The 25,892-nt window shown below is 47.6% G+C and overlaps 5 protein-coding genes across 5 annotated transcripts in view; 3 read left to right on the forward strand and 2 right to left on the reverse strand.

Annotated features, from left to right (window-relative positions):
* Nucleotides 1–2,775, forward strand: part of LOC144741084 (focadhesin-like) — a gene marked incomplete at its 5' end in the record, with an annotated part of 29,547 nt that extends 26,772 nt beyond the window's left edge. Inside the window, 8 exon segments of the mRNA XM_078623743.1 lie at nt 20–109; nt 415–592; nt 1,061–1,158; nt 1,292–1,503; nt 1,505–1,544; nt 1,976–2,008; nt 2,010–2,052; nt 2,675–2,775. Coding sequence (XP_078479869.1) covers nt 20–109; nt 415–592; nt 1,061–1,158; nt 1,292–1,503; nt 1,505–1,544; nt 1,976–2,008; nt 2,010–2,052; nt 2,675–2,775 — 795 coding nt within the window.
* A 184-nt stretch (nt 2,776–2,959) lies between these two features.
* On the reverse strand, nt 2,960–8,792 carry LOC144741080 (very-long-chain (3R)-3-hydroxyacyl-CoA dehydratase 4-like). The gene is given in 8 exon segments (XM_078623738.1): nt 2,960–3,001; nt 3,003–3,043; nt 3,805–3,891; nt 4,187–4,293; nt 4,724–4,833; nt 4,906–5,033; nt 5,467–5,573; nt 8,758–8,792. Coding segments are annotated over 8 exon segments (657 nt in total).
* A 62-nt stretch (nt 8,793–8,854) lies between these two features.
* Nucleotides 8,855–12,641, forward strand: LOC144741081 (uncharacterized protein C4orf54 homolog). Its single transcript, XM_078623740.1, has 2 exons — nt 8,855–9,195; nt 9,242–12,641. Exons 1-2 carry the CDS (start codon nt 8,855–8,857, stop codon nt 12,639–12,641), a joined length of 3,741 nt encoding a protein of 1,246 aa, XP_078479866.1.
* A 189-nt stretch (nt 12,642–12,830) lies between these two features.
* On the forward strand, nt 12,831–17,916 carry LOC144741082 (tRNA methyltransferase 10 homolog A-like). Its single transcript, XM_078623741.1, has 8 exons — nt 12,831–12,849; nt 15,887–16,025; nt 16,353–16,524; nt 16,595–16,666; nt 16,742–16,816; nt 16,947–17,096; nt 17,188–17,293; nt 17,774–17,916. Exons 1-8 carry the CDS (start codon nt 12,831–12,833, stop codon nt 17,914–17,916), a joined length of 876 nt encoding a protein of 291 aa, XP_078479867.1.
* A 6,340-nt stretch (nt 17,917–24,256) lies between these two features.
* On the reverse strand, nt 24,257–25,677 carry LOC144741083 (excitatory amino acid transporter 3-like; the record flags this gene model as incomplete). Its single annotated transcript, XM_078623742.1, has 3 exons — nt 24,257–24,497; nt 24,570–24,704; nt 25,483–25,677. Coding segments are annotated over 3 exons (571 nt in total), but the record flags the coding sequence as incomplete, so codon positions are not given.
* Nucleotides 25,678–25,892: the final 215 nt, after the last annotated feature.

Genomic DNA, 25,892 nt, shown 5'->3' on the forward strand with positions numbered 1-25,892 from the left:
TCCTCCTGTTTTCCTGCAGGATGTTGACGTTGATTTGTACGTTGAAGTCGCCAAATGTCTGTCGGAGATGTCGGATACAGAGATCGAGCGAATCACTCGAGTCACAGAGGTTACAGGAACAAAACCTCTGATGCTGACACTCGTAGTTGTAACGCAGTGTTGGCGAGCAACGACGTACATGTAACAGTGTAATTTAATACAAAGTACAAAGTACTGGAGTCAAATGTGTGATGAAAGAACTAATGTGAATGTTCATGATGACACAATTACAAACAACCTGTGCCAAAACCTCGACTAGATGTTTAATAATCTCATTTGACTGTGTGAATGAATGACACATTTAGTTTAAACCTTCAACAGCGCTACATTCATGCTAGCTGTTGTTGTTGTTGTCAACCGGATCCTGGTGTTCAGGCAAACATGGAGAAAAGCTGCTTCATCCTGTGTCAGCTGGTGTCAAAGGGACAAGTTCCTCTCCTGTGTCTCAATGACGTCATCTCTGGCGTGCTGCGCGGTTGGCCGAGTCGGAGGGTGGGCTGGCTGCTGCTGCAGGCGTTCTACCAGTGCCGCCTGTCGGCCGGCAGCAACACAGGTGGGGGACGCTTCTCCTGCTGCAGCTGAATGAAGATTGTCTGGTGATGCATTGATTTATTTTAGTTGACGTGCAATAATCATATGTCTCTTTTTACGTTTCCCACTTCTATTTATTTTTTCCTTTATTCATAACTATCTATTTATTTAGAGAATATACATTTATAAGTTGATTCTTCTTCTTCTTCTCCTTTCGGCTTTGTCCCTCTTCAGGGGTTGCCACAGCGAATCATTGATTTCTATCTTTCCCTGTTCTCTGTATCCTCTACTCGGACTCCAACTACTATTCTATTCTATTCTATTCTCATGAAAGTGGTAAATATAAACCCTGTTTTAACTCGATGTTTCCAGTCTTTCAGTTTTGCACTAAATGCTCGTACATAAAGACATGTGGCAAAGCATGTGTCAGGATTTCGTCCCGGTCGGTGTGTGTAGTTTCATTGACAGTGTGTGAGTTTATCGTCCGCAGGTGTTTCCCAGCGAGCCCAGTGGCTGCTGGAGCTGATGGGCCTCATGAGGAACGTGGCCTACGGCGTCTCGTCCGTCCCGTGTCGAGACACAAAGCTGGTATGTTAGGAATCTGTCGGGACCAAAATAATAAAATACCTGTTACCAGGGTAACTGCTTCTCCACCAAACACAACGTCCCATGAAGCTGAGACGTAACCTTCCAGTCTTCTCTTATCTTGGTCGTCCGCCAGGCCACCGACTTCCTATTTCAGGTTTTTGCCGCCGCTGTCATTTCCTGGGGCGACCACCTCATGCCCCTCCTGCTGGGCGTCAGGGCTCAGTGGTTCCCTTGGCAACCAGCCTCCAGGCCTCCAGCCCTGGGCCACGGTCTGTACGGCGAGGAGTCGCAGACGGAGCTCGTGCTGCCTCTGTGTCTGCTGGGAACGTCCCCGCGGTCTGTCCGCGCTGCTGGACAAAGAGCCCTGGAGCAGCCAGTCACACAAGGTGACGCCTCTCACACCTCAACAGTTCTTTTAGGTGTACTGAATCAGTAGACTCAGTAAAATGATTCGTTCAAAGGATTCGTTCACATGAAGTGCTGAAACGTGCCAGACTTCCCTTGGAAATCTCATTTTACAATTTTCATTGCTAGATTTGTCGCAAGAAGTCTGAATACTCAATAAATATAATGATAAAAGTTGTTAAGTTGGCAACATTGTTTCAGTGTAAGTTTCATTTTCAGTGAGTGATTCGTGTCAGTCGAATCAGATTCACCTGCAGCAGTTCAGTGCTGCACTCAGCTGAACTGTCAAACAAATGAATCTTTTCAGTCAGTGATTCAGGTCAGTTCGTTCACCCAAAAGATTTGTTATTTCCAGCGAATCGTTCACAAACAGGACAACATGCGGACCGATTTGTGTGTGTGTGTGTTTCAGTTTATCGACTGGCTTCTCAGCATCGCCGAGGCAACCTGAGGAAAGTGTGTCGCTGACGACCATCAGCACCGCCAAAGGTGACACACACACACACACACACACTGTTTTTTCCCCCACAAGAGTGCAGAATAACAACAAGCGCAACACATAAAACATTTTTGCAACAACAAAAAACAAGTAGAAACACTAGAAAATCACTCAGAGCTCAGACCTCCTCCAGTCAGCCCATTTCATCCTCCATCATTGATCTCCTCTCATAAATTCACTGAACATCATACGTTTTGGACTTATAGTCACATATTCATCAAAAAAATTAGAGACACCTTGTTACACAAATCATGACTTCTGACCTCTATTTATTTATGTTCATTTTCTTTTTTATTTCAATGCTAAAAACAAAAACTACCCACGGGTGCACAGAGACAGTCCACTGCTGCTATTGTGGAGTTCTAGACACAGATGCTGAAAATGAGGAAGAATCCTTCAACAGATTCCTGGATCCAGAAAGTTCTAGAACACCACCAACATTTAATCATCTGGTCCTGGTCCATTAGCAGCGTCGACTGAACATTTCATTCAAATACGTTCAGAACATTTGGACTTATTTTACTAAAGGCCAAACAGACAGATACATGTTGGTAAAAACAAAATAAGTAAAAGGTTTTGTTAGATGATAAGTGACTTTCCTGTTTGTTGCAGCTGCTCTGTCGACCTTCAACGCCTCGGCTGACTTCAGGAAGAAAGCTGTGTGGACCAGAGCGTACGGCTGGGAGCCCGAGGAGCAGCTCCTTGAACAATGAAACGTCGCGCTGCGTTGCCATGGATGACAGAACCTGTAGGTTCAGTTGGATGAGAAACCCAGAAAACAGAAAGTAGATCTGTGGATCCGGAGTTTATCATCTGGAGCTTCATCATCTGTTCATCTCAAACGTCCGTGATGTGACCAGCCTCCGGTCCGAACGGGTCTCCCCCTTCCACCAGTGTTCATTTCCTCTTCACCTTCTTGTTCCACCTCTCCAGGGTGACACTCTCGCTCCTTCAGCAGCTGCCAGACGGTCAGCGACGCCCCTGAGAACACACAGACAGAAGGAGAGCAGCGCTCAGGTCAGCTGACTCATGTCCAGGACACGCGAGGTGGAGACGCTCGCCAAAAACAAACGTCTAATTTAGATTTCATGTTTGAATGCAGTCTATCAGGAACTGAAATCAGGAGCGTTCTGCAGTTTTCCTCATTTCAGGATGCAGCTATCTGAGTATTTACACTAAACCTGCTCTCTGGAACAAACCCCAGCTCGACACATTTCAGCTGCTCAGTTCATCCTCTGGTGACCAACAGGTGGCGCCAAAGTGGCTTTAACACCTCGCTCAACTCCCTTCACGCTAGGATACTTTGGAGTACCGTAATTACAGGACTATTTGACTATTTGTATCAGAAAACGTCCCATCGGTTCCTGGAAGCTGACTACAGACTATTTCTCGCCCCTAGCGGGGCATTTGCTCCGTTTTTGTTGTTTTGTTGTTGTGCGGATGTGTGTCGGATGGATGGACTTGTTTGTTTCTGCCTCATCAAATTACAACATGAGCTTCATCACTGGACTGGATGTGTTTTTTTTCTCAATTCTATTTTTTGTTCTTTTAATGCTTCCATTGAGGGGAAAAAATGGTTGATAAGATGACGTCATCACTTCAGGAAAGATGTGTTGGGGTCGTAAGCATGGAAACTTGAAAAATGGTTGTATTCGCTCCAATACGATTTGCTGCTTCATGAGGACGAAATGTTACCGATTCACCGATTCACTCGTCTCCGTGTGGACGTGTCAGCATCTTACCCAGAGTGAGAAGCGGCAGGTAGAACATGAGGATGACGGGGGGGTGAATCTGTGACGACTCGTACAGCAGCACGATCATGGTAACACCTGGCGACAAACGTCATCATTTTGGCAAAGCAAGACGTTCAGGTCTGCTGGTGAACTTTGACCTCAGATCAATAATTGAAAGTGATCAGGAGCTTCAGCGTCAGACCGTTCAATTTGGCCCTCTGTCACACACACACACACACACACACACACACACACACACACACACACACACAGCAACATTTTATCATTTGCCAACTCACTTCCTGCGCTGCACTTCCTTTACACAACTCAGTGTTTCAGGGCGACCTCCAACGAAGCCTTCAAATCATGGTGCTTGTATTTATCCTCTCACCTTCTGAGGCGACCGACAGCACATAGAAGACAGTCCAGAGCGTGTAACGAGTCCACATCATGGCGAAGGAGGGCGTGTCCAACACACACAGTAGCTCATGTGGGTACCTGTCAACATATGATCAAACAGCATGTGGTTGACCATCAGTGACCAAGAACTCCTGAATACTTTTCCTCAGGTCCTCCTGCTGCCCAGCAACACTACACCTCTGACTGTAGAACCAGTGGTTTTTAATTGTCTTTCTTGATGTTTCACGTTTTTCAATCAATTTACTGAAAAAAAAAAAGATTATATGATCCTTTATTATTTTCCTCTTTGTCACTTATCAACGCTGTGTTCTGTGCTCAGATACAATTTAATAGTTCTCGTTGTTCCACACTATTTAATTAGAATTTAATTAGTCTTATTTTGTTTAAACTTGGACAAAGCCACCAAACTCTGGTTCATTCTGACTTTTAACATCATTTTTTAAATGAATCTGAGGCATTTACAATTTATTCACATCAATTTGAGTGTGTGTGAGAGTGTGTATTGCACCGTAGCAGGTCCAGAATGTTCCAGAAGAAAAGCTGCACACACACCACTGGTTGACTCTGAACGTCCTCCTGGAGAATCACCAGGATCAGAAGAAGATTCTTGTGCGTCACCTGCAGACAGGGTACTCAGTCAGCTCCTCCTCTAGTTCCCACAGGTCAGTGACCTCTGGAGCAGCGACACACCTGGAAGACGCGTGGAGGAAGTTTGGCTCGTTCGATCCCGTCAGCGATGTGGAAAAGTTCCAGGATGGAGAGAAGCTGGCAGAGACTCATCACGAATCCCACCGAGTAAAAGGAGTCGGCGACAGCATCTGAAGTTCAAAGACGCCTGAGTTTGTTACAGGTTCATCTCATCCACGTCCTGGTTTCACACCGCAGAAGAAGAACGGTCCGAATCCTCTTTATCGTCAGTGTGCACAGTGCAACGGAACTCTGGGTTGGTGTCTCACAACACGAAAAAAAATACATTTAAATACAAAAAAAAAGGATGAAAATACCAAATCCCACAAAATACAAACAATATATCAGTCATGTCAATAAATATCCGGACAAAATCTTTTAAATCTACTTGTGTACGACTAACCGCCGGTTCCACCCCTTTGTAACCCTCGTTAGTGGATAGTGAAGTCGTACGACCTCGTAAGAAGACATTTTTCTGTTAGAATGTGTTTTTCACATCGTACAGGATGACATTGTTCACCGCGTCCACTCGGATTCTTTTCCTCCTTAGATGTTCAGTCTCACCTCGGCCAAATGTGAAGAACCTGGCGACGGTGTTTGCGAGAATCCACGTGTGTCCGCAGAACTGGAACAGGTTGTATGAGAACACGTATGTTCGTCTGAGGCCCAGCCTGTCAACAGCAACAACAACAACAACAACAGACACTGCTGATTGGTTGACAGCTGAAGCTGCACACACGTGTGAACTTGGTGCACTGAACGAAGAATGTGAAAAGATATATCATATGTATATGTGTATTTATTTATCCATTTGTTTACTTACAGTGTGTTTACTTATTTCAGAGTTCAGACAGAGGGGTGATTCACTGAGGGTTCAGGTACGTTTCCTTTGTTCATAGATGTTTGTGTTTTCTGCTGCAGAACATTCTCAAGAGCTGAGAACATTTCACTGAACAGAACATTCCTCAGTCAGGAGACCACGGCTGCAGATACTCCCTGTGGTACTCACTGTAGTACGTTGGTACTATAATAATATACTCCCTGTGGTACACTCTGCAGTACTCCAGAATACTTTAAATACTCACATTTTTCCTGCTGCAGCTCGGAGCTGGTGAAGAGTCTGAATTGTTCTTCTTTCCCTTTGAAAACAGGAAAAGTCTTTGTTGGGCAGTTGGTGCACAGGCTGACGTCAGACGGTCACGCCCTCTGAAAACAGAGTGTGAAGAAAAGACACGGACATGGACGCACACGCTATGTTGGCTGTGGTAAACAGTGTGTGTGCTGAATCATCGGTGGTCATGGAGGCAGAAATGTCTGCAGCGGCGACAGAAAGAGAAGTCACACTCTCTGCCTACTTCCTGTTTTATTTTATTTTGGCAACTGGTTTTCACGTTCACTGCCAGTTTGTCAGCCACACCGGTCATGTGTTAGAGAAACGCCAGGTGTTCCACGCCCACCTTCACCAGATATCATGTCTGCACGGGTCCACGTGTTTGACCTCAGGACGCCACCTCACACAGGGACGAGTCCTCAGGTGGAACCAGGACGTGTCCCGGTGCAGAAGTCAGACATCCCGGCCTGACCAGAGGAACCTTCAGGGGGTGAGTAGATATCTGAGTCCACCACCTTTGATTGTCTCACATGAAAGACAGAAAGCCTCATTTGTCCTAAGAAAGAAGGCTCAGGGATGAGAAACACCTGCGACCAGCTCCTGTGATGACCTCTGGTGGGTGGGGCCTCCTGGTGGGCGTGGCCTCACGCACCACTCGGTTTTCGTCAGCAAACAAACAACAGACACTTTGGTTTTATCCAGTTGTTTTCGAGAGCTCAACATTCGTCTGTTCCACATTTAGTTAACACAAGTTGTTATTGTAGAAGTCACAAATCTCTGCTGATTCTACATTTTCCAGAATGTCAGGGCTGTTAAATGTGTCATTCACTCACAAAGCTGCAGAAACTCTGAATTCATTATAAAACTGATTTACTCACTTTCCTGTTTTATTTTATTTTATTTTATTTTACTTTATTTTATTTTATTTTATTATTCCAATGATATCCTGATTCCCTAGATTTAAAAAAGAACTAATTACAAGTGTACATGTGCCATCATCCAGGAAGGATGTAAAGTGGTGGTGTCTGTGTGTGCAGTTTCTTGTGCTGAAAAGCATCAAATTAGTTTGTGTGAAACCAGCGGACAGGTGGGCCAGTGGAAGCGTATCAGAGCAGTAGCCTGAGCAGATGTTGGACACAGGTTCTGGTCTCAGCCCGTCCAGAGAGAAGTCTCTGTCGTCTCGTTGACCACTTGTGTTGCCTTCTCCACCATGTTTTAATTCTGTCTGCAGAAGAAACCAAATCTGCTGAAGACCTGCCGCCGCCGGCTGTGTCACCCAGATACTTTGCTAAATATAAATCCTGTTTTTGCGTCTGAGATTACACTGCTTCATGTCCAGTCAGGTTTTTGCAGCAGGAAGTTCATCCGACCTGCGTCTGCAAACTCAGCTCGTTTTTTTCTTCTTCTTCTCTGGACTGTGAATCCCAGTGGGAACGTGTAGAGAAACCTGCAGGAAGCACCTTTAAATCAGACGCGCGGGTTCTTTCAGGTCACATTCTAACAACGTGGCTCAGAGAGAGACTGTTTTCTTTTCATTTGACATTATATTATTTACACATACAGATATGTTGTCAAATTATGACGATGGTTGAAAAGGTCAGATTTATCAGAAGATGTCAAACTTACACGTCCCATCCCAATGACATGCCGGCCGGAATCAAACTATAAAAAACTAAAATACATATATACATAAAGGAAACAAACAAGACTAAGAAGACAAAAAGAGACAACAACATTAGAATTGATGTTATATACTCGTCAGTTGTGTTGGTTCTGTACGTTCTTTTGACTTTGTTGAGTTAGCTGAAACTCTTCAGCAGATTTACTCTTTGTTGGTTCTCACCCAAGAATTCTTCAAACTGCAAACTGCTATGAACGGCTCCTGAACGTACCACGGAGCTGAGGTACTGTTTGTCTCGTCCCTGAACGCAGCAGCACCGGGGTCATCGGGGTTTCTGGTTTCAGGGTGTCTGGTTGGATGCAGAGTAATTTGTCTTGTTCACAACTATTATGGACCCCCTCACAGTGAGGGGGGTGTTGTTTCCATGCTCTCCCCGTGTCTGCGTGGGTTCACTCCAGGTACTCCATCCTCCTCCCACCTCCAAAAGCGTGCTGAGGTTAATTGGTCACAGTAAATCACCTGTAGGTGCAACTGGGAGTGTGAACGGTTGTCTTTCTTTCCATGTGATGAAGTGGTGAGTGGTTTCCAGCTAAGTTTATTGTGTAATATCCAGAAATGTCATGTCATAAGAATTCGCTGAGTCATTGCAAACCAGTGACAACCAACCAGCTCTTCTTCTGCGGTGCTGTTGGTCATTTTTCTTCTGTTTTTTAGGTAAAGATCCTGTTTCTCTTGTCCGATCGACTCACTGGAGACGTTTCGTGGTGAACGACCTTTAGACCGTGATGACCTTGAAGTTCAGTGTGAAACAGGAAGTGGATGAATGTCCTGAGTAGATTTTCTAACAGACCAGGAAGTAATTGGACCTTCCAGAGAGAGATTTTAAAAAAGAACAGAAGCGGAACGGAGGAGACGAGGAAACAAACAAAGATGGAGCTTTGGTCAGTGGAACACCACGGCATTTTTCAGGGATTTGTCCAGCAAAGGCTCTTTGTGTCAGAAACATTTGAATCAAACCTCAGTTGGTAGTGAACCTCCTGAGTTTGTTTTTTTATCCACTTCAACTTGTGTTGGTCTATAAAGTCAAAGGTTTATTTCTCTCTTGCTCTGTTTCCATAATGACCCCTTTTGGCCCGCGGGCCTCAGCTTGAGAGTCATGTGGCGGCAGACAGGAGTTGCTAATGTCTCTGGTCCTTTTTAGATCCTGGTCTTTGGGCTTCATGTCTCCGGAGCTGGAATGCCTGACGCGTCTCCGCGGCGGATCAGTGCGCACAGGAACCCGCTCCATCTCCGTTCCTTCCGTCCCCGGCAGAGAGGGAACGATGAAGTCGGACAGAAGCTGCGTGCTGACGCCGCCGACGCTCCTGGAGCTCCGGGAGCTTTTTGATGAAGCGGACAAAGCGGACGGAAGTAAGTACTTGGTGTTAGCGGACAGTTCAGCCGGGGGGGACACGTCCCCGACGGACCGCATGTCCGTGGGCAGCAGCGGAACCGACCGGGAGCTGCTGCTGCTTGCTCAGCGCTGGAACACAGACGGCACGTGTGGCGAACAGCGCATCCGGTGCGCTCGACGCGGAGACTCACTCCGGTGATGCGTTCACGGGCAGGAGAGCCGAGGGGGAGGACTGCGAGGAGGGGGAGGATGTCAGTTCTGTGTTTTCCGACGACGAGTCTCATTACATCAGCACGCACGAGATTCAGCTCTGCGAAGGAGACTCGGACCCGGGGGTGGACTCCCCCCGCGACTGGGACAGCGAGGACGGACACCAGCTCTTCTCCTTCGTGGATTACGCCTCGTTTGAGTGTGATGGAGCCGGAGAGCAGCAGCAGCAGCAGCAGCAGCAGCAGCAGCAGATCCACCTGTCAATCACAACCACCTCTATAAATGACCACGTCCAGGAGGAGGAGAACATCATCTACCGCGCCAGAAGCTCTGGAGACCTGAGTCGCTATGTGCTCAGAGGACTCGACGGGAAAAGTGAGCCGCTGCGGGACGGAGCAGCACCGGGGGGGGCGAACCCCGGAGGGACGCGGAGGGACAAAGACGTGACCGAGTTCTCCAGCGGTACGTCCAGTGCCGTCAGCGAGCTGGATGACGCAGACAAAGAGGTGCGGAGCCTGACCGCCAGAGCCTTCAAGAGCCTGGCCTACCCCTACTGGGACGCCCTGAACCTCAGCACCTCCAGCGAGTCCTCCGCGTCGGAGCGCGGCCTCAACAGGTGGTCGGCGTTCGTGGGCGTCAAATACGGTCCGATGAACGTGCAGGGTCAGACCGGTGCTCGGAGCAACGCCACGAGCACCAACAGCAGGAGCTACAAGGGGATCGTGCTGGCGAGCTCCAACGCGCCAAGCAGCCGGATGTTCACCCTCAACGACCAGAAAGTCCACCTGATGGGGAAAGTGGGTGGGGGCCACACCGGGCTCATCACACTCACCGAGACTTTGAATTTTCGCTGCAATGTCAAAGCGGGAATGTCTGCGGGAGAAACGCGCACCGACTTTGCACAAAACTCCGCGGGATCACGTTCCACGGATGAAGTTACCGGCAGTTTGTCAAGCGGCCAGAGGAGAAGAGACAGCCAGGCGCCCTGGAAAGCCATGGAGGACACGCACAAGAAAGCCATCTTCGCGTCCAGCCTCATCAAAAATGTCATTTCCAAGAAGATGCAGTTCGAGCAGGAGCAGAAGATGGAGCGAGGAGAGATCCGGGAGCCGGGGGGGTCTCTGCCGCACCGACACCCCGAACCCGGGGACCTCGTGGACGGCGTCTCGTCCGAGGCGAAGAGCGACTCCCGGAGACCGGACGCGGCCGCTGCGGCGGCAGGAACTAGTCGGGAGCCAACCGGAGCGGGGTTCGATTCTAAAAAAGGCGCTTTGGAAGCGACCAAACGCACGTTGCTTCGCAGCCAAAATAGCGCGTTCAGATGCTGGGGGGAAGAGGAACTAGAGTTACAAAAGGCTCGCGAAAAGGAGCAAAGTCCGGAGGAGGACGAGCAGCCGCCCGGTGCCGAGAGGGAGCAAAGCACCCAACCGACCAAAATGTCCCATCTGTTCGTTCCGAGTATCCAGCTGCTGCCGAGTGACGGGGAGGTTCGCCCGAGGAACTGTTCTCTGTGCGCGGACGAACGAGACACTTTACGCGTCACCCACTCCAGGACCAGCACGTCCAAGTCCCCGGAAATTAAAATCAACTTAAGAAGCGTGCGGGACGACAAACCGGAGCCGCTCGGGGTCTCCAGGCTGAGGACGGGCAGCCTGGTCCCGGCGGACCCGTTCAAGGCTCTGAAAGCCGAGTCCGCGGACAAAGTCCCGCATTTCATGGTGAGAGACATCAGAGACAACAAGGCCAAGCTGCAGACCCCCATCCACCAGGTGAGGGACGTGCGCAAACTGGTGAAGAGCTCGTATCACTTCGTCTCCCTGGACGGCGACAGTTGCTCCGCAGCTGACGGCGGCCAGGAGCCGAGGCGGACGCACAGGAAGCCCACGTCTCCGATCGTGATCAAATGTCAGTCCGTGAATATCAACAGCAACGGGAAACAAGCTGCGAACGCGGATCTGAGTAAATGTGAGGGGGTCGATGTGAGCAAACCGCCTGCAGAGGGCGACAAAGGTGCTGCAGTGCAAAGGCAGGGTGGGAAAGCCCCGGTGGTGACCTGCTGCCCCTCGACAGATGACCAGGGGTCGAGCAGGATGGCGTCCAAACGCCCCGAAAAACTGCCAGACGTGGCGGGTAAAAAGGTGGACGCGGCGAACCAGGTGGCGCTGGAGAAGCTGCAGGCCGCCGTGAAGACGATGGAGCAGCTGTACGTGTTTGAGAAGAACGAATGGAAGAGGAAGGACGAGCCCCAGCCGCTCGTCGACAGCCACGTGCTGCCGCTGATCGCCAGAGAGGAGCACAGCAGCTCCGACGACGACGGAGCCAAGGTCGACGCCAACTGGACGCCCAGCGGCGACTTCCTGCTCAGGGGGGAGGAGAGAGACGGCCCCCATGACAGGTCGCGGGTCAGAGCGGGTCAACGCATCGAAGGCCAGCACACGTTCAGCCTCAACTCGAAGGCCTCGGCGAGCATCGGCGCCATGAAGCAGCCGGTGCCGCCGGCTCCCTTCAACGCCAAGAGCTTCACCCCGAAGTCGCCCAGATTACCTGTGTCGTTACAAATCAACCCGATGAAGCCCGAAGGACCCGAACCGAGTGCCTCGGCTGACAACTACCTGACCATTCCCGTCAAGTCCCCCGCCGCCCCCGCCGACAGGACGTCAAAGTTGACCCTCTTCAGCCGATCGCAGCCAACCTCTCCTCCGGCCGACGCTGGGAGGCAGGAGGAACCCAACCGCCCACCGAGGCGCTCGAGTATCGTCATGGAGACGTGTTCGCCTGACATCCCCTCCGCCACCGTCTACCATTCCGTGCCGTTGGGAGTGTCCACGGGGCTGTCGCAGGTGTACTGCTTCTCCCCGGCCGTCACGCCGGCGCCCAGTCTGGAGCCGTTCCAGACCACACAGAGGAAGGTGCTCCTGGATCCCGCCACCGGGGGCTACTACCTGGTGGACACGCCGGTGCAGCCGGCCACCAAGCGCCTCTTCGACCCGGAGTCGGGTCAGTACGTGGACGTGCCGATGCCGCAGCACCCGATGACCCCTGTTCCGGTGCCCATCTCGCCTTTGGCCATCAGCCCCGGAGCGTACGGACACACCTACATGATTTACCCCGGGTTCGTGCCCACGCCCTCCGTCATCCCAGCCCGCGCCATGGCGCAGTCCCAGATGTCGGTGCAGGCGGAGGTGGAGAGCGTGGAGAAGGCGGCGGCGCAGCCGACGGAGGGCGTGTACATGGAGAGCCCCTTCTACATGACCACTGGGAAGTCCCAGGTGGTCGCAGGCACCCAGGGCGCCAACAGAGCGACGCAGCCGTTCATCAGCATCACCTCGCAGCAGGGGCCGCGCATCATCGCACCGCCGTCCTTCGACGGGACGACCATGAGCTTCGTGGTGGAGCACAGATGAACGGCAGGTGAGGAGGACGAGTCAAAAGGCCTCACGTAGATTAAAGAAGAACGCAAGGGTGATAAAATAAACCCCCAAAAAAACACACAAAGCAAAAGGTGCCAGCTAACACGTGTGCTCCACAGCTTTGGACCTGGGTCTGTTCCAGAAAGCGAATGCTTTGTGGAACGAGCTCCAGAACAAACAAACATGGCCGGCGGCCCGAACAGTGATGGAGTCAGAACAGAACTGTTCCTCAACCGCTGAGAACTGTGACTGTTAGCAGCTGGACTTTGACGTCTCTTTTCACTGCAGGTTTTATGTGAGGGGGCCGTCATGAAGCGTCCAGTCCATCAAGACTGACATAAGACAAAAATATGCAAAGATCTGACAGACATGAGAGAGGATAAGATAAGATAAGGACTGGTATCCATGTTGTTCCAGCAGAGTTGTGTAAATAATGTTTATATGACACATGTCTAATATTTACATCCATGAGCTCTGGTGGAGAAATGAAACATTTCACAGACGTGTGAGGAAACCGGAGGAGCTGCAGGAGTGTTTATGGGTGTGACACAGGGGACTCGGTGTGTGTGTGGGAGCGACAGGTCCTGCAACACCAGGTGTGTGTGTGTGTGTGCGCGTGTGCATGTGTGTGTTTGTGTCAGCTGCTGCTCCCCGTCACCCCCGCTGCCACAGTTGCCACAGGTCAGCAGGCTTTTTATATTTTTATAGGAGCAGTCATTTAAAGACAGAAGAGGGAGCAGTGACGGGTCAGGTGGCCTCTGATCAACACACACACACACACACACACACATACTTAGCATGTGAGCTGCTGGTGGGGGGTCCGAGTTCCCCTTATCATCTGCATACCGGCGCACCCAGTTATGTTTGTTAATGCACACAGATATTTCAGAGGAGAGGTTTTCCATTTCTTTCAATGGGATGACAACGTTCCTTTACTTTGTCTGTCAGCGCCACTTTATTTGAGTTAAGTTACATTTTTTGGTTTGTATTGTAGTAGTGTTGTAAAGTCAGACTTCAGGGCAGACAGGACTGGTTACCTAGGTAACACCGTCTCTATGGTGAACAGGAACATTTCAAATGGATAAATCTGGTGTGTTTGTGTTTCTGTTTGTGTTTTTGTACTGGTGTTAGTGAAAATAACATTCAAATATTCAAATAACACCGGTGTTTTCCTTCTTGTTCCAAACAGACTGGAGCTACGTGTGGATCCACTGCTGTTCATTTTAATCTGGAGGGGAACTTTTTGGCTCTTGACTTGAAATGTTTCTCATTTCTGTATGAAATTAGGATAAAGTGCATATTTATTGTGTTGTTTCATGGAAAATCACTGTTTAAAACATAAAAAACATACTTAAAATGTGATGTAAATAGTCAAACTGATCAAGTTTTTCTTTACAAAAGATTTATTTCCACAGTTTGTTTATGTGACAAAAATTAATATAAAAAGTATTTTTGAATAGATATTTTCTGTATCTATCGAGTTTCAGTTACATATAAAAAATACTGTTTTGCTTGTTTTCTTGATTGATTTGATGATCAGTATTTATTACCCTGACTTTTGTTTCTCTGGAATGAAATATTCTCAGGATGATGTGATACAGAAGGTTTGAACTTGTAAAAGCATAAAGATCTTTATAATATATTAGTTTATTTGGATGATGTCATTTGGAAAAAAAACTTATGTCTGATCCAGTCTGGTAATCTGTTTTCTTCTCAATGGCACGAGAACGTTGTAGGATGATTGAAATTTAGAAAACTGATGATTTTATTATCTGTTTTGAATGCGTCGGGGATTTCTTGCATAATCTGCAAACGGTGGATCTGCTGGTCAGTCCACAGCTCGTCTGAACCCGAGAAACTTGTTATTATGCTACAATATTTTTTTTTTGCCAACAATCAATTAACTGATAAACTGCACAAATATAAAGGATAACATCATCAGTGGGAACAAAATGGCTGGAAGCCTTCAGCATATGTGGTGATAAAGTATTTAATGTTGCATTATAGGTGTGACGACAAACACTCAAATTTCAAATAGTTCAAAATTACAAGATCTTTTCTATCTATCAGGGTGTTGTAATTACAGGCTAAGGTGTGTTTTTTCTTTTTTTCTTCTTTTAAACACAATGCAAAGTCTGTTTAACTTCCTGTTTAACAACTGGCATTTTTGGTGTTTGTTTTGGCCCCATGAATATGTACAGTCCATGTGTATTTATTTATATTTAAGACTTGTGTTTGTTTGTGATTTGTGTGGCGTTCTGAAAAGAGAAGTGAAACTTTGATACTTGAGAAATACTAACTTATACTAAGTGTACTACTTAGTACACATAGTACTACTAACACTTACTTTGTGTTCATATGGAGTCTGACTATGATGAGGGTGAACATGTGAAGCGTGAGCAGTAACCACCCCTGCTACTGTAAAACCATATTCATGATAATAATATGATTAATATCTGGATTATGAAGGAAAATGAAAGTGCATAGAGCCTTTGGAAATGTAGGGTGTTTTCTTTGTAGCAGTGGAAAGCTGAAGATTCATCAGGTGATGGTGCTTTAAGTGGAAGTGAAAGGAATTTTTAAAAAGGGATGAAGGCTGTTAGTTTTGATTACGTGTCATTGGAAAGTTCACTTGCAGGTTTAAACGTGTGTCTACAGGGAAATAACGGCAGATATCCCTGTTGAATGTGTTGGAGGACTGAGAATCCAATAAATGTGAAACCTTTTTTACACACTTCTTATTGTGTTTTTCCACTTCTGCAATTCTCCCTATAGTCCAAGAATAGATGTAAATCATTGAGAAGAGTTTTAACATGTTAGTTTATAGAAAGGTACTTTTAATTCTCCCAGTAGGTGGCGGTAATGAGCCTGCTGTTTGCTTTCGTTCGTCATAAAGGAAACAAGAAGCGGGAAGCTCTCTGCGCGGTTAAATGACGTCACAAATGCGCCAACATAGCTTACACGTGAAATAAAGTTGAACAACTCGTTCAGGTCAGACTTTGTTCGTCTTCCGTCCTCATTTTTAGGTTTAACATCAGAACGGTTTACTAGATCTACGCTGCCAGTGTTTTCTTTCATTAAAACGTGGCTTCATTTTTATTTCAGGCTAAATGTGGCCAATATTTTTAGCTGTCATTCCAGTTGACAGTGTTAGCCTATGGTGTTAGCTAGCAGCTAGTTTGAGTTCGTTTCCACAGATGGCGGATGAAAACGTGGAGAGTGAGACTTCGTCTCAGCAGGGAAAGAAAACGGAGAACGTGACGGTAACCAAAAGTGTGTTAGCAGCCAAGAAGAACCAGAAAACCAAAGTCTCTCCAAGAGGCAAAGGAAGAAGCTTCTGAAGCAGCAGAAATGGGAAGAAGAGAGGGAGCTCCGGAAGTAAGTTTAGTTGTTTTATCACTGACTGAACTACGCTTTCTCACATTGTAACGTGTGTGCGCGCGCGCGCGTGCTGGGCTCAGACATATTTCCTGAGTTCCCATGATATAGATAAGTCCTCTCAGTGAAATGCAAAGTCACATGTGACTATGTTTATGTAGAAATCTGTCAGTTCATCCGTCTGTACCTTTGATTTAAGCCACGTCATGTTTCCTTTTATTTGTGTTTATCACCTGTGTATTGTCAATGTTCCGTAACTGCTGAAAATTCCAATTAATATCACAACCATGTTTTTCATCTCTTTAAAAACGGTCTTTTTTGCTGCAGGCAGAAGCGTAAGGAGAGGAAGCAGCAGCGGCGCCTGCAGAGACAGACTCTTCTTAAGGCAGAGGAGGGAGGAGATGCTCCCACTGCCAGGAAGTGTCCTCGGAGGGAAATGACGCCCAGCTCGCTGAGGCTGGTGGTGGACTGCAGCTTCGACAACCTCATGCTCATCAAGGTTAACATCTGGTGAACGTACGTGAGAGCCCCCTCCGTGTGTTTTCACCTGAACATTCTTTTCTCCGCAGGACGTGCACAAGCTTCACAAACAGATCCAGCGGTGCTACGCTGAGAACAGACGTGCCTCGCAGCCCGTCCAGGTCAGTGGCTTTTGGGCGAAGAGACAGACGGATAGAGTCCAGCTGATGTCTGACCCGCTTCGTTTTCTTCTCCAGTTTCATCTAACGAGCCTCGGCGGTCAGCTGAAGCAGAGTATGGATGAAAAAGACAAAGGATGGGTGAACTGGAAGGTGAGCGGAAGGGATGTCACAGCGTTCTAGATCCTGATTCATCCGTCTGCATCAAATCCGTTGGGTGGGTGTCGGGGGCGTTGCCTAATAATTTAAGCCTCGCAGTTGATGACTGTGTGTGCGTGTGCAGGGTATTTCCATCACAACAGACCACTACATTGACGTCATGGCCAAGGACGAGCTGGTGTACCTGACGTCGGACTCGCCCAACGTGTTGGAGGAACTTGACCACAGAAAAGCCTACGTGATCGGAGGCCTGGTCGACCACAACCACCATAAGGTCCGTCCGTGCGTGTGGCCCGTGGAAGCGCTCGGCGCTCTGGTGATCCTGCCTGACGATCTGGGACGGATGCTCTGCTTGTGGTTCGCAGGGCGTCACCTTTGAGAGGGCGAAGGAGCTGGGGATCGATCACGGACAGCTTCCTCTGAGCAGCTTTGTCAAGATGAACAGCCGCAAGGTTCTGGCAGTCAACCACGGTGAGTCAGGAGAAGATAAGAAGATAAGCCTTTACGGCAATACAGCAGCAAAGTCAACAGGTCAAAGGTCGGCAAAAAAACCAACTGCTTTTCCACCACACCACTCCAGCTCTACTCGGTTTGGTTCCATTCAAGTCCTTTTCCATCACAGTTCAGTTCCTCTTCAGTGTGACGTCACAGCGCAGTGACACAAAACACATGGACAGTGTGGAACATGGAGGAGATGGAGAATTGTGACCGTTTGTGGACTTTTAGAACAGAGCGAGAGAAAAGAGACGGAGCAGGACGCGATCGCTGACATGGAACTGCGTCTCTGATAACACAGAGCCTGAATCACAGAAACATCTGTTCTTCATTAACAGACACTGTTTGTTTAACATCTCAGACATGTTTAGTGAGAATGTGACAAGGAAAAAAGAAGGTCTTTTGGAACATGTACTGGATTCTTTCTTAGATTCTTTGTCTTGGGGTCTGCTGCAGTGTTTGAGATCATCCTGGCCTACGTGGAGAGAGGCAGCTGGCAGGAAGCCTTCTTCTCCGTGCTGCCTCAGAGGAAAGGAGCGACGGCCATCGACCAGGACCAGGACAAAAAGAACGAGGACGAATCCGACCTGGAACTCTGACCTGGACGCCCCAGACCAAACGGAATGAATTAGTTCAACACTTCCACAAACGCAGTTCGGACGTGTGACGCTGAGATGATGGAGATGGATCGACAGATGCTCTCATGATTTTTGTTTCTTTTATTTTTTCTCATATTTATTGGCTGTTTTAATTTATGAATAGCTCATGACTTAGTTGGACTGCTTGTGTACATAGAAATTCCAGTTTTTGAGTATTATTGTCACAATTAGGAACTTTTTTAAGCGTTTTAATTGGTTCGTTTTCTTTGAGCTCCCGATGTTGTCATATGTGCCAAAAGGAACTGCTTTAAAAGGAAATATGCAACACATGACAAAACACGTCAACATCTGTGAAACTCTATTTCCTGTTGTGCGTTTTCTTTTTTTCTCACATTTGAAATATTTAACTCAGGAGTGTACAAGCTGTGCTGGTACATTTTCCAAAAACAGTGTCGGTTTACGGTGTTGTGAAGACAGCAGAGCGCTTGGTTGCTGCGGCAACCGAAGTTGTGGTAACTATGGCAATGGTGTCAGGTGACGCCAAAACACCAGTCTGTCCGTCCGGGTTCATCACCAATGTCTCGAAAAGCGCTAAAAGCCGTCTTTGAATTTCACCTCACTTCGGTAAGTTTGGGCATTTTCATCTTGAACTTGTTCACCGGGTGATGTCACGTCGTCTAACGTCACTTCACGTCCAATCAGTTGAGTTTCCGGTTACATAAACCGTAAAAATCGAATGTCGATCAGTTTCCGATAGTTGAGAGCAGCCATGTTGCTGTCATTACGGTAATCCCAGTCGGTCGGTTGCGAATCATTACCGTAATGACAGCTACTTGATTGTGAAGTGCAACATCTGAATTTTGAAGAACCGACGGACGTTATTCTCCTCCTAGTTCCTACTTCACACCAGGTAGAAGAACCGATGACACTTCTCAGCTTCCAGTAACTTCGACGTTTTCGGGTAACGCAAATAGCAGCGTGATTGTGGTACTCACGGTCCAAACTAAGCTAGCACGAATGTATCGTTGGCGATACAATCGGGGCGGAAGGGTTAATTGTGTTGCTCCTCTGTCAGTGCTGTTATCAGAGATGAATCAGACATTTTATGTCTAAAAATACAGAACAACTGGAATAGAAAGAATGAAATCAGTTTGTCGCCCTCTACAGGCAGGCATTTGTAACAGCTGCAGGTTGAATTGTTAAGTCCACTTGAATGAAACCACTACTCATGTGTTCATCTCAGGTGTCTTGTCCTGGAGTTCACCTGACAGCGAAGGATGACCTCTACGTCAGCGTGTACTTTCTGGGCCAGTGCCGTCAGTCTGAACACGTCCCGGCTGTCTTTCCTCTGCGCTTCCACCAGAAGATGGTCTTTGAAAAGGTGTGTGGTTCTACTCACGTTTTAATTTTTGCCAGACGTTTGATTCTCTCGATACGTTCTGTTCACATGCTGAAGAGAGAAAACCCGGCTTGTGCTCTGCAGGTTTTCAGGCAGGCGGTGGATCCCGGAGACGTGGCTGTTCTGCTGGAGAGTAAGTGACTTGTTTACTATCATCAGCTGATGTTTGTTGCTCTGCATCAACGTCCTCTCCCGGGTTGAGACGTTTGGAAACGGACATTTCTCTCTTTGTACATTCAAAGCTTAAAGTGCCACGTTGTTGATTTTTGAGTTTTCATTTCCTGAAACGTTAAATCTCATGTGGCGTTCTCTCCTCAGACGAGCTGGTGCAGGTTGAGCTGGTGCAGCTGATTCCACCGGGTGAGTCTGTGCTCACGTCAGGCCGCTCACACAACGTCAGGCTCGGTCCTCATCCTTCCTTTGTGCAGGCGCAGAGATGCTGGCCTTCATCGAGGAAGATGCTCGACGCTTCTTCTACCCTGAACCCAAACTGGTTCCGTGTTTTTCTGGAGGGGACAGAGAGTTTCTGATGACCCGAACACTGTATTTTCCTGTAGGTCCCACAAGCTCATGCTCAACAACATCACAATGTTCCCACCTGCACGTGTGATGTTTGTCTCTTAAATAATCCTCAGTGTTTCATGTGCTGTCAAAGGTCAAACTGTTTTTTTTTACCGGTGTTCTTTCCAGGGAATCGCTCCACGTCTGGAGTTTTCCACCCAAACAACCATCACTGACTGTCCAGCTGATGATCACATCAACGTTTACCACAAGGTCTCCATAGCAACCCTCATATTCAATGTACAGCCGTTAACATGAGATTGAAAAAAACCTCTTTTCTCATGTGAGGATTTTTGAGGAAGTAGTTTAAAGCATTGTACGTTTGTTTTCCAGAGGCCGGTGACAAACAGGAAGAGGAAACATGCCAACAGGCGTTGGGTCAATTCTCCACGGACCAGACGGGCTCACAGCTCCAGGGTGGAAGGAACCCAGAGGAACCAGGTCCAGACCCTGTGCAGGACCACGTCGTTGTCTCCGAGGAGGTTTGGAGACGGCCCTGACGGCCCCAGAGCATCCCGGCCTGTAAACACAGCACACACGACACACACGCAAGACATACAACACAACATCCAGCACCAACAGGTCACAACAGGTCCCTGCGATTGGCGTTTGTTCCACTAAAAACCCAGTAGGTTAAAACTGAAATGAGGAAAATGCAGAATTGTCCTCGTTTCAGTTTCACTGGTGAATTCAAACATATGAAACGTTTGATTTCTGTCAGTTTACATGAACATAGAACATAGAACTGAACTGTGCAGTCGTTGCTCAGTTCAGAGTGAAACCAACTGCCCCTGAACAGACGCGTTAATGCTTCATTTCCTCAGTTGTTCCATTTGCAGCCAGCAGGGGGCAGAAGGCTATCTGCTGACCGCTAGCAGCAGCAGCAGTAGCTCCTGGTTTGACACACACTGGAGAGAAGGAGCATGAGCTGACCCTCTGATCTCTGCCCTCGTCTGTAGGTCCGGTGGTCGTCTGTCGTCAGGCCGTCGGCCTCGGCCCCCAACGCCGGTTCACCTGAGGGAGGGTCCTCGTCCACAGGTCCGCATCTTCTCTGGATGTTCTCTGGATCTTTGCACAGACCTGTTGATGTTGCTGTGAGGTTGATCATTGAACCTCTCGTACACTCTAACTAACCTACTTTCAGGTGTGGTGATGTCATGGAGCTAATGTGTGTGTGTGTGTGATGTGACTCTGTTTTCTCTGCTGCAGTCAGACTCTCCGCAGGCCGACGATCTTTGTCAGCGTCACCGGTAATGGCCTCATTCCTCTTTGACCCGCTGGAGACAATGACGTGTTGTTGTTGGTGCGATGAGATGTTACCAGAGATGTTTGGTACATTTGTGGAGACGATGCAGATGTGTGTGTTGGGTTTTTGTGTAAAGTTAAACTCCTTGGCGGAGGTAGTAACGTCAGAACCTGGAGCAGAGAGGGAAAGGAGCTGTGTATGTAACGTGATGAACACGATACACAACACACCACACACAACACCACACCACACGACACACACTCATCCACATCAGACCGACAGGTTTCCTGCCCTCAGGGGTCAGAGGTCACAGCAGTAACTGTTTCCTCTTGTGTCCTGCAGGTCGGAGGAGCTGAACATGAGTCAGCGTCTCAGGAGCAAAGGAGGAGCAGCAGGTCGGACCTCCTCTGCTCTGAGTGGAGCTCCTCGCGTGTTTCCAGAGGTTTCCTGACAGCGTCCGTGTCTCTGGTCCTTCAGGTCCCCGTCCTGTTCTCGGTGGGATGAAATCCAGCAGCGAGTTCAGCGGCTGTTGACGGCGCCGAGAGCTGTTCGCCGACTCGTCTGTGTAAGGACTCCACAGTGAGAATGGATTTGAATGAAATGTTGAGTAGATGCTGCTAGTGGACCAGGACCAGATGATTAAATGTTGGTGGTGTTCTGGAACCTTCTAGATCCAGGAATCTGTTGAAGGATTCTTCCTCATTTTCAGCATCTGTATCTAGAACTCCACACTAGCAGCAGTGGTCTGTCTCTGTGGACCAGTGGGTCGTGGGTCTGTCTGTTAACACAGGTCGGGGGACACAGGGTTGTTTTTTGTTTTACTATTGAAATAAAAAAGAAAATGAAGAGGAAAAAGAAAAAACTGGGATTTGACTTCCTGACTTCTCATCATGTCATCTGTGCCGTCGGTTTCAGGGAGCGACAGATTCCGAGGTGGACGAGGTTTTAGCCAGAAGGTTCATTTCTTCCGACCTCCGCTGACGCTCCAGCTGACAGGTGAGTCGTCCCCAGTCGTCGCTGGTCGTCCCCTCGTTTGTTGGTTCCTCCCCAAAGATCTTTGACTCGTCACGTCGGTGTGCAGCACTTTCACATGTCGGGTTTACAGGTTAATGATTAATGGACCTTTAGGATTCTGTCTGATTTTGAGCTGAACTCGCTGGCGTCTGACCTCATCACATGGTGTAAATCACACAAAGGAGGTGTGTGTGTGTGTGTGTGTGTATGTGTGTGTGTATCAGAAGCGACTGTTTCAGGAACATTGTGATCTACAGTCGTCCTCTGCTCCTCTCGCTCACTTTGAAGAAACATCGCGCAGTGATAAACAATCAGTTTACGACGTTAACGTGAGCAGTACTAGAAAATATCCCTCATGAGTGTGTTCCTTTGTGAATGAAACTAGTTCTCCAGTTTGAAATATAACGACTGTGAAACTGTGACTATTCGTTTTCTGAATGAACATGATCACATGTTCACATGTACCTAAAATTGTAATCATGACTATTTACGTCAGTACTGACACACTTGTCTCCTGTGATGTAAGTGATGACATTTTATTTTGTAATTAAATTCCCTCCACCTTATTCTAATAAACCAAAATATACAATAATTATACATAATACATATTTCGTTGTGTTTGCTTTTAGCATGTTTACGTAAAAACTGGATCGTGGAGCTCCTAAAAACATCACCGGAGCGTTGGCAGAACAAATGCGAACAAAGTAATGAATGAATGAATGAATGAATGAATGAATGATCTGTTGGTTTAAAAATCACTTCCTGTTCCTGCAGTCACCGTGTGTTAGCACCCAAAGGGTTTGACACCGCTAACGTCAGACATGATACCCAGGGAACACGGGTGTGATCCGACGTCCGGAGTCATTTCACAGTCAACCAGTGATAATCCACATAGTTTTTATTAGTCAGCAGGTTCTCTCAGTACATGTCGATTCACGTTCTGAAGGTGTTCAAGTGGAACTGAGTGGTGAAAAGTCACATGTGCTTTTGTACCGTGGGATAAATCATGCACTTTAAATACGACATGGACTGAAGTAGTCAGTCAAGGTCTGAATTCATCTCTGCATCATCAGCCAACAAACAAAACATCCACATGATGGCGGTTAAACAGGAGCAGCATTTATAGTGGCTTTTTAATGATGTTTTCTATTGAGATTTTATATTAATATACATGTATTTTAATTCATTTTGTTAATTTCAATGAAATCTTTCTGTTGCGCTAACGTAGCCCGGTGAGCAACAAATGGTCTGTGTTTCTTCATTTTGTTCCAAAGACTGAAGAACTGAATGTAAAGGGAAATAAACAACAAACAGAGAAAACAGACCACAGCGAAGAGTCGTTCACCGCTCAAATATAACACGACTGTCGAGAAAAGTGTCTTGTGTAAGTAACGTGTAAACTGAGCAGAAAACTGTGTCAATATTTACACAGAAAATGTAAAAGCTGTAAGAAGAAGTGAAGAAATGATGGAAGTACACTGAAAGTAATTAGTTTCTATCATAGCAAACGACCCACATGTTCTGTACGTGTGTGGATCATAGAAGTTTGTAGATAAAGTTGTGTTATAGTGAAACAGGAAGTGACTAGGATCAGTCCACCAACTGGTGCCATAAAAAACAAAAACCCTTCACAGTGTTAAAGAGTTCATGAGCCTCCGTTAATCATCTCCAGTCGGTGTGACATGAAGGACGAAAGATAAAAACACAGCCGACAGCCTGTGTTCGATACTTAGAACGTGTTGCTTCATGCGAGTTGTTAAGAAAAAGAAAAGTCCGCTGGAATATACAGATAGCTACCACAGCAGGAGCAGAGCATCATGGGACAGCTGCGTAAAAACAGCTTATCGTTCATTGTTTTTTTTTTTCTGCAGAACACACACTCACACACACACTCACACACACACACACACACACACACACACACACACACTCTGCTCCTCTTTGACACCAAGTGCACTTTCTTTAGAAAACAAAAACAGGCATTTCTGGATGTTGGCACGGGGTTGCGGTGGGGGGGGGGGGGGGGGGGGGGTCACTCGAAATGTCGCGGTGGTTGTAAATGTCCAACGAGATCACGTCGGAGAAGCTTCACGCGAGCGAGTCCCGAGTCAGACGGAGGCTTAAAACTGCGAGGTTTCAGTGAAGGAGATGGCGTCTGTCTTGTCGATGGTGAAGCCCCCGTTCACGTAGGATTTCTTCTCGCTCTCCTCGTCGTCCAAGTTGGCCTCCAGGGCGAAGGGGTTGGCCACGTCCCCGTCCGAGCTCAGGTCCATCCGCTCCAGCTCCCGCTTGGACAGTTTCTGCACGATGCCGGCTCCGTACGCGTCGCCCAGCACGTTGATCATGGTGCGGAATCGATCCCTGAAACAAAGCGCCCGTTCCAGTTGTAGAAAGAAAGCAGCAGAGACCGTGTGAAGCAGGTCAGGAACTCACAGCAGCCAGTCCACGGCCACGATCAGCGTCACGTCCCCCGCAGGTAATCCCACCGCTGTGAGGACGATCACCATGGTGACGAGCCCCGCGTTGGGGACGCCTGCTGCGCCGATGCTGGCGACTGTCGCTGTTATACTGCAACACACACACACAAATACTGTTGTGACATTTTTTCTTTTTATTTCCCTTATTTAGATGTGTACACCTTTATTGTATTTGTTTCTAGCAAAATATCTCAGTTTAGAACAGATTTTAATGACATTAAAACCTGAAACTGACTTCAAACACGTGAAACTTTGACCCTTTATAGGGCGAGAAACATTATCTGATCACTTCCAAATCCATCTTCTATCATTATTATTATACCGCCTCAAATTTATATAAATGATTTATAACATAAATTAGACCTTCTGAACAATTAGAAGTCTGGTAACATCCCCAATTAGTCTCTGTGGTCTCTGTGTTTTTTTGAATTTCCAAGTATTTCTCAAAAGGGATGAAGATGTTTGGGTTGACTTCTGTCAGTTTACATGAAAATGAAACTGAAAACGTTTGTTTCCTCATTTCAGGTTGAGCAGACTTGTGTTTTTAACAAACCTGCTCCTGAAGAGTTGTGCAGATTAGTGAAGGAAAACAAGTTCACGTCTTTAGTCTGTTCAACCGTCCACCTAAAGAGGACGGTCCTGACTCATGGCCCAGGTGTTACCGGGTAACAAGTAGCAAACTACCTTTAAAGCTTCATTGTGTGTGACTATGTGAACAAAGTGTTGTTAAAGTAAATGAATCTACAGGAAACTGTCTGATTGACTGTAAAACATCTCAAAGCAGCAAAGACATGTCCAAGGTCAAAGGTGAAACTGAGCCAAGCCGTTATTGACGTGACATCCCGTCTTCCACTCCGCTCCCGACTCACCTGATGGTGACGATCTGCCCGGCGTCCAGAGCGTAGTTGTTGAGCTGGGCGATAAAGATGGCCGCCACGGCCTCGTAGAGCGCCGTGCCGTCCATGTTGATGGTGGCGCCCACAGGGAGGACGAAGCGAGTGATGCGCTTGTCGATGCGGTTGTTCTCCTCGGCGCATCGGAAGGTGACGGGCAGAGTGGCAGAGCTACGTCAGATGAAACACGGTGTTAATGTCTTCACCGACACAAAGTGAGCTAGTCTGAGCATACTACACAACACTACACTCTACTGTGATCCATTGTGTACCATACTGCACTATGTAATATATACTACACCCTGCAGTACAACTACACTTAGTCTACACTACATTCCACTACACTGCACCATTGTACGCTACACCATACTGTACTACCCTGTACC

Source organism: Lampetra planeri, unplaced genomic scaffold (assembly GCF_965212315.1).
Source record: "Lampetra planeri unplaced genomic scaffold, kcLamPlan1.2.h2 scaffold_420, whole genome shotgun sequence".
Classification (NCBI taxonomy): Eukaryota; Metazoa; Chordata; class Hyperoartia; order Petromyzontiformes; family Petromyzontidae; genus Lampetra; species Lampetra planeri.